This window comes from Bombus terrestris, chromosome 6, assembly GCF_910591885.1.
Source record: "Bombus terrestris chromosome 6, iyBomTerr1.2, whole genome shotgun sequence".
Taxonomy (NCBI): Eukaryota; Metazoa; Arthropoda; class Insecta; order Hymenoptera; family Apidae; genus Bombus; species Bombus terrestris.
The window spans coordinates 11474461-11482705 of record NC_063274.1 but is presented as its reverse complement, the minus strand read 5'-3'; the positions used below and the strand labels follow the sequence as shown (position 1 = coordinate 11482705).

Below are 8245 nucleotides of genomic sequence, written 5' to 3'. Positions count from 1 at the left end.
TTTCTAAACAATGTTTGTTATTAATCCAGTTAATATTTAATATTAATAAGAAATAAGTGATTTATATTAAGGTTACTTACATCATTTTCCCCAAAAGAAATATTCTACAAGAGGTATAAATAAACTCACATTTTTAATAAATTATCGATAAAATTATTAAAAACAATCCACTTGTTTTGTAGAAATAAAAAGGCTACGAGGCAACATTTGTCAAAATGGTACAACATAAATATCATACTCCACGTCTAACTCCAAAACATCTAGATCCAAAATGTTTAATGTTTTCTATGTTTACTGCAAATGATATAAGAAATTTAAGTGTTACCAAAATAAGGACACCATTATCATTTAATATCTTGGGACATCCATTAAAAGGAGGTTTATATGACCCAACATTAGGTAATAAATGAAATGATGCAAATTATTATATGTATTATTTATATTTTTATGTGAATTAGAGAAAGTAAAGGTACAATTTACTAATACATATTTCTTTTATTAATTAGGGCCACTTTTAGAAAGTTCGGATCCATGTGGAACATGTGGATGCAACGTATTCAAATGTCCAGGTCATTTTGGACATATAGAATTGCCTATGCCAGTAGTAAATCCACTGTTTCATAGAGGATTATTTATGTTAATCAAATTAGCATGTCTAAACTGTTTCTCTTTACAAATTCCACCTTATATAAAATTGTTACTTACTGCAAAATTGAACTTACTTCAACAAGGATATCTCAGTGAACTTGAAGATTTAGAACAAGAAATAATGTTTGTTGTTTCATGTTCAGGTAATCCTTATGAAGTTGATGTGCAAGCTGTTCAAAATGTAATTGATAATTATACTGAAAATCTTCTCAATAGACCAAGACTTAATCAGCGTATCATGCAATATGATGAAATTCAACTAAATACCAAAAATATTAATATGCAATGGCATACATATGTTGAAAATGTTATAAAGCAGTATGCAACATTGAAAGTCTGTGTAAATTGTCAAGAACCTATACCAAAAATTACAACACTAAAAAATAAAATTATGACCACTAAAATATGTGAGACACCTAATACTCCTCGGACAGTAAAATCACGTGGAGTAGTACATAAATTAGAGACAGTTATAATAATGCCAGATCAATCTAAAGATTACCTCAGAAAGCTTTGGCAAAATGAGAGAGATTTCTTAAAAGTACTTATACCTTGCTTTGGAATGGTAGATATTGAATATCCGACTGATATATTCTTTTTTGAAGTAATACCAGTTTTACCACCTATAGTTAGGCCAGTTAATTTTGTCAATGGACAAATGATAGAACATCCACAATCTCAAGTTTACAAGAGTATCATCCAAGATTGTCTTGTACTTCGAAATATCATTCAAACAATTCAAGATGGTGATACAAATCAACTAACAGAAGAGGGAAAACTTGTTTTTGAACAAATAAAAGGTAATACAGCAATTGAAAAATTACACAATGCTTGGCAAAATCTGCAAATAAATGTGGATCATTTAATGGATCGTGATATGAATAGAACTGCAGATTCTGCAAATTGTCAGGGTTTAAAGCAAGTTATAGAAAAAAAGGAAGGAATTATTAGAATGCATATGATGGGTAAAAGAGTTAATTTTGCTGCTCGTTCTGTTATTACACCAGATCCTAATTTGAACATAGATGAAATTGGCATTCCTGAAGCTTTTGCAATGAAATTAACATATCCAACACCAGTTACACCTTGGAATGTTGTACAGTTAAGACAATTAGTTTTAAACGGTCCTAATATTCATCCTGGTGCAGTAATGGTTGAACACGAGGATGGAAGTATACAACGCATTTCTAACACAAATGCTGTTCAAAGAGAAGCTATTGCAAAACGTCTTCTAACAACAAGTGATAAAGCAAACAAATTTTTTAAAGGAATTAAAATTATACATAGGCATTTACAAAATGGAGACATTCTGCTGTTAAATCGTCAACCAACTTTGCATAAGCCTAGTATAATGGCTCATAAAGCACGTATTTTAAAGGGAGAAAAAACATTACGTTTGCATTATGCTAATTGTAAAGCCTATAATTCAGACTTTGATGGCGATGAGATGAATGCTCATTATCCCCAAAATGAACTAGCTAGAAGTGAAGGCTACAATATAGCCAATGTATCTAATCAATATCTTGTACCTAAAGATGGTACTCCTTTAAGTGGTCTCATTCAAGATCATATGGTTTCTGGTGTGCGATTAACAGTAAGAGGGACATTCTTTTCACGTGAAGATTATATGCAACTAGTTTATGCTGCTTTATCTACAATACAAGATAATATAATTCTTCTTCCTCCCAGTATTATAAAACCAGTACCCTTATGGTCTGGTAAACAAATTGTATCCACTGTTATCATTAATATTATTCCACCAAATCAAGCACGCATCAATTTGACAGCAAATGCCAAAATCAATGTAAAAGAATGGCAAGTTGAAAAACCACGGCAGTGGAAATGTGGTACTGAATTTTTAAATCCTAAAACAATGTCAGAAGCCGAAGTAATAATACGAAATGGAGAATTATTATGTGGTGTACTTGATAAGACACATTATGGTGCAACTCCATTTGGTCTTATACATTGTATTTTCGAATTATATGGGGGAATATGCTCTACAAAGTTGTTAAGTGCCTTTGGTAAATTATTTCAAGCTGCTTTACAAAGAAATGGATTTACTCTTGGTATTGAAGATATTTTATTGTTAAATAAAGCAGATAAGAAACGGAAAGAAATTATTTCTAACTGTAGAAAAATTGGAGAAAATATTCAGAGATCGGTGTTAGAATTACCTGATGATATACCTATGGATATTGTTACATCTAAAATTGAAGAATCTTATTGGAGTGACCCTAAATTCCGTGCTCAAATCGATCGAAAATATAAAAGCGCATTAGATGTCTATACTAATGATATAAATAAAGTTTGTTTACCAGCTGGTCTTTTGAAAAAATTTCCAGATAATAATCTACAATTGATGGTTCAATCTGGTGCAAAAGGTTCTACGGTAAATACTATGCAGATATCTTGCTTACTTGGGCAGATTGAGTTGGAAGGAAAAAGGCCACCTTTAATGATCAGTGGGAAAAGCCTTCCAAGTTTCTCTGCATATGATCCTACACCAAGAGCTGGTGGATTTATCGATGGTAGATTTATGACAGGGATCAAACCTCAAGAATTCTTTTTTCACTGTATGGCTGGCCGCGAAGGTCTTATTGATACTGCTGTAAAAACTAGTAGATCAGGTTATTTACAAAGATGTCTTATTAAACATCTTGAAGGATTAAGTATTAATTATGATTCAACAGTACGAGACTCAGACGGTAGTATGGTGCAAATTTATTATGGCGAAGATGGGCTTGATATACCAGGTTCACAATTTTTGAGGAAGGAACAATTAAATTTCTTAATAGACAATAAAAATGCGATTCTCAATGAAGAAATAGTAAAAAATTTAAAAATGGACTCAGATACAGATAAAATTTTAAAAGTAGTGAGAAAAATTAAAAAGTGGGAAAGTAAAAACGGAAGTGTATTACAGAAGAGAAGAATTAGTCCATTTACAAGGTTTTCAAGGGAAGATATGAATATTAAGAAATCGAAATATAAGGAAATTAATGAAAATAATGGGAGAAGCAAAGCATCTCTTTCATTGATGAGAAAGTGGTTAAGGACTAGTGAAGAAGATAAAAAATGGATTTATGCCGAATGTGCAAGATGTCCTGATCCAATAATGTCGAAATATAGACAAGATATAGATTTTGGTGTATTTTCTGAACGATTAGAAAATTTAATGGACGAATATATAGCCAATAAATCTAACAATTCGATCATAAAAAAGAAAGATTTAAGAGACCTCTTGTCTGTGAAGGTAATGAAAATTGTTTGTCCACCTGGTGAACCAGTAGGTTTATTAGCAGCACAATCAATAGGGGAGCCATCAACTCAGATGACTTTAAATACTTTCCACTTTGCTGGTCGTGGAGAAATGAACGTTACTTTGGGTATACCCAGATTACGTGAAATACTTATGATGGCATCGAAAAATATTAAAACGCCTAGCATGGAGATACCATTCCGGAAGGACTTAAAGAATGTAACAAAACGCTCAAATAAATTAAGGTTGCAATTAACAAAATGCATTTTATCCAATGTTTTAGACAATATTAATGTAAGTAGAAAATTGGAGCAATCGCCAAATAGACAATTGGTGTATACTATGACTATTAATTATCTTCCACATAAATGTTATAAATCGGAATTTTGTGTTCAACCACATGAGGTATTGAAAAAAACTGAAGAAGTGTTTTTTAAGGAAATGTTTAAAGAAATTAAAAAGATAGCTAAAGTAACAGGTGTTTTAGTGTATGTTGAAGAGGAAAAGAAATCTATGTATGAGGATGATGCTTTATTAGATCAAGCAGAACCTGAAGAAGGAGCAGAATCTGCATTGAAACATGCAAATTTGGGAGAAATGCACGAATCTTCAGATGAAGAAGCAGCAGCAGAGGATGCAGATGCAACTTTACTACGATCAATTTCGCGCCATAAAGAAAATCAAGAATATGAGGATCCAGAAGAAGAAGAAGAAATAGAAGATATAAATGAAAGAGAAGATGATATTGTTGTAGAGCATGAAAATGAAAAATTGAAAACTAATGACCAACAACAAGATGAAGACGATGATGATTATGACACAGAACATGAGAAATCAGACTATATTGTAAATGAAACTTACAGTACACAGAGAAAGAGGGATATTAAAAATATGTATACTCATGTAATAGAATATGATTATGATGAGGATAAATTCACATGGTGTAAATTAACATTTTGGGTAAGTATCATAATGAGAGTTACAAATTTTCTCCTTCATAAAAAGAATTAGCTGATGATTACAATTTTCTTCTGCAGTTACCTCTTAAAATGTTAAAATTGGATTTACCAACGATAACTAGAAATGTTGCAAATAGAGTTGTTTTATGGGAGGTACCTTGCGTAAAACGTGCTTTTACATTTCAAAATAATAATGGAGAGACAATTCTTAAAACTGATGGTATCAACATAGTAGTAAGTAAAAGTTTTGTATTATAATGAATATGTGTATATGATCACAATTTTGCATTTTATTATTTATTCGTAATTTTTTTGTAATATAGGAAATGTTCAAATATGATAAATCTCTAAATTTAAACAAATTATATTCCAATGACATTTATGGTATTTCTCAAACATATGGTATTGAAGCTGCTAACAGAGTTATTATAAAAGAAGTGAGAGATGTATTTAAGATGTATGGAATCACAGTTGATTCTAGACATCTATCTTTAATTGCGGATTACATGACTTTTGATGGTAGATTTCAACCTCTCAGTCGTAAAGGAATGGAAGGTTCAGCATCTCCATTGCAACAAATGAGTTTTGAAAGTTCTCTTAATTTTTTGAAAAATGCCACTTTAGAAGGTAAGAGAACAGAGAAAGTGATGGAATTATTTATTCATTGAAAAATTCGGTGTTAATTATGTCTTTTATTTACAGGAAAACGAGATAATTTAGTATCGCCTTCTAGTCGATTAATGTTAGGTCAACCTTGTAAATCTGGTACTGGGTCATGTTCGTTATTGGTAAAAATACAGAAACAACCGGAAACTACCTTTTCAGTAGGTGGATAACAAATGTGAATAGGGTTGATGTCAAGAATAAATTATTAGATACATGCAATTGTGTAAATAAATTTAATATTTTATGTCAAATTTTGAAAATTATTTTTTACATTATCAGACAATAATATAAGAAAGAATTATATTGGATGTATATTTTTTTATAAGCTGATTACATTTTATTTTGCAACAAAATATGTATAATAAAACTGACAGTGTATTAACAAAAAATTATGTCCCTTACATTTTGCAAGTGATATATAACTTCATTTTTACTGATTATGAGATTTTTGCTAGTTACCTTTATTGATTAATGATAACCAATAGATAATCCTGTTCAAAAATACTTCTGCCATTAAAATTATTTATTCACTTATGCTTCTGAATTGTGCTTTTAAGTTTGTCGTAATTAGCACCTGAGAAGGTTTCCAGCTAAAACATTATATTATACATTATATTATGAGTTCTTAACTGTATTCTTATATGAAATAGATATTAACTTAAAATAGTACATACCACTTTACTATTTTTAATGAAAACAAAGGTAGGCATACTGCTAATTCCATATTCACTAGCAATGTCTTCACATTCATCTACATCAACTTTCAAGAAGATAACATTTTCCATTTCCTATTACAGAAAAATATTTTGTAAGAATTATTTAACAGAAATCTTTTTATGTAAGGTAAATTATCTAACCTTTGATAACTCTTCCAGTTTGGGCGCAATCATCTTGCAAGGCCCACACCATGTAGCAAAGAAATCAACTACAACTAAATTATCTCCAGCTTTTTCAAGCTGGCTTTTTAAATCAGCCTGCAAAGATAACATACAAATACATTATACTGTTAAATATAATAAATTACCCTACTGTAACTGTACAATACTATTATATTAGCTTTACATTTGTCTTAAATAGATACCTGGTTCTGGCTAGCTATCTATAGTTATCACATACCTATCAGCAAATTAAATATAGTGCATGTAGATATTTTTAATGAAAATTAGAATTATATATCAATAAAATTATATGAAGTACGAAGAATATTTCCTATAGTTCATAATTTTTCTAAACTTAAAAAATTATACTTTAAAAAAAATAAAACAATAAAAAAGAAAAAATATAAAAATCGTTTTTGGGTACAATTCTATTTGAAGTATCTTTATCAATTATATGATTTAAAATCAATAAATAGATCATCATCAAGTTAGATTGTCCCGCCCATAAAACTCATCTATCATGGAAGCATGTTTGAATTGCATGCTTCGATACAACGAATCACGCCAATGCCACGAACTACATTGGTGTCGCAATTGGAATTATTTGGAGTTGACGTAATATAACGTGAACGTCACACTCGAAAATGTTCACCGCATCAATTCCATGGCACTTAAACTAGCTAGATAAACGAACGCCGGTACGATTCGATGTGCCGATGATGATTCCAACTACATCAGACATGCTTCCTATAGAAACCTCTTCGTTGTATTATAATAGAAACTTTGCTACCAAGTAGAATTAAGCAAGCTTGAATCGATTATTTCAAAGCTAATCGATTTCGTAGAAGGTACGCGAAATGAGAATAAATTATATTTGTAGCCTAACCAACTAATTTTTTGTTTCTTGTATTTTCAAGCCTGATTTCTAAATTATTTAACACATATTATACGAATTACATATGTAAAAAATCAGACGAATATATACGTATCTAGTTACTTACAGCATTCATAACTTGGACGACCATTTTTGTTTCTTCTAGGAAATATGTTAACGCTTGACTACAAGTAGTATAGAACCAACGGTTTCGATGTTCGTCAACGACTGAGCGCTGTGGTCGGAATTCAGAATCCTCCTTAGTAATTCTGTTCCTCCCTCTCTCACACTTTTCTTCCTTTACATTCACTTTCCTTCTATCTTTCTCTCTCCTTCAGACTTGGGTCCCATAGAGTAGTGTCTAGTATCACGCTCATACGTAAAGTATAGGGAAGGCGAAACAAGTTGCGTACTGGCTGTATTGTACTCCAAAAGACCTCCAAAGATCCGCCAACAGGTACGGATTAAGAGGGGAACTAAAGGAGGCTATAATACCAAGTCTTGCCATTCAATGAAAATACATTTTATTTTACACCTATAACGAATAATTTACTTGTTTATCTTATGGAAAATTAAAAGAAATAACCATTTTTTAAACATGCATATTGTCTTTTAAAAAATTTTAAACTTAACCCATCAGAATATAAATGTAATTTCATATTTATGTAAATTTATATCATTTTAATCCACTCTCCTCATATTTTTCTATAAAGGCAGCCTCCGTTGGATCAATATTTCCAGGCCTTAAAAATCTTCCATCCGGCCCTGTCCACGAACATTTCCGAATGTCTAGATAGATCACACTGTACTTCCCAGTAATGGTTTATATTACAGTGAGGAAGTGCACGCAATTTTGAAGGATGATCGAACAAATTGCACGTGTTACAATTCATTATATTAATATTAAACGCTACATTAACACGAAATACAGTACAATAATTGAATTTGCACTATCTTC

At 31.0% G+C, this 8245-nt stretch overlaps 2 protein-coding genes across 3 annotated transcripts; one reads left to right on the top strand and one right to left on the bottom strand.

Annotated features, from left to right (window-relative positions):
• Positions 1 to 215: 215 nt before the first annotated feature.
• LOC100642568 (DNA-directed RNA polymerase I subunit RPA1) lies at positions 216 to 6024 on the top strand. Of its 2 annotated transcripts, none has more exons than XM_003396018.4 (5): positions 216 to 399; positions 507 to 4870; positions 4948 to 5103; positions 5193 to 5496; positions 5572 to 6024. In XM_003396018.4, the coding sequence occupies exons 1-5, from the start codon at positions 216 to 218 to the stop codon at positions 5703 to 5705; spliced, it is 5142 nt and encodes a 1713-aa protein (XP_003396066.2). In that variant the 3' UTR covers positions 5706 to 6024. The 2 variants fall into 2 exon arrangements, with proteins under 2 accessions (XP_003396066.2, XP_048262770.1); XM_048406813.1 differs by lacking the exon at positions 216 to 399 and having other exon boundaries at positions 685 to 791; positions 865 to 4870.
• On the bottom strand, positions 5755 to 8245 carry LOC100643526 (thioredoxin-2). Its single transcript, XM_012309517.2, has 5 exons — positions 7921 to 8245; positions 7415 to 7822; positions 6393 to 6509; positions 6210 to 6323; positions 5755 to 6125 (listed from the first exon to the last, which is right to left on the bottom strand). Exons 2-5 carry the CDS (start codon positions 7436 to 7438, stop codon positions 6063 to 6065), a joined length of 318 nt encoding a protein of 105 aa, XP_012164907.1. The 5' UTR covers positions 7439 to 7822; positions 7921 to 8245; the 3' UTR covers positions 5755 to 6062.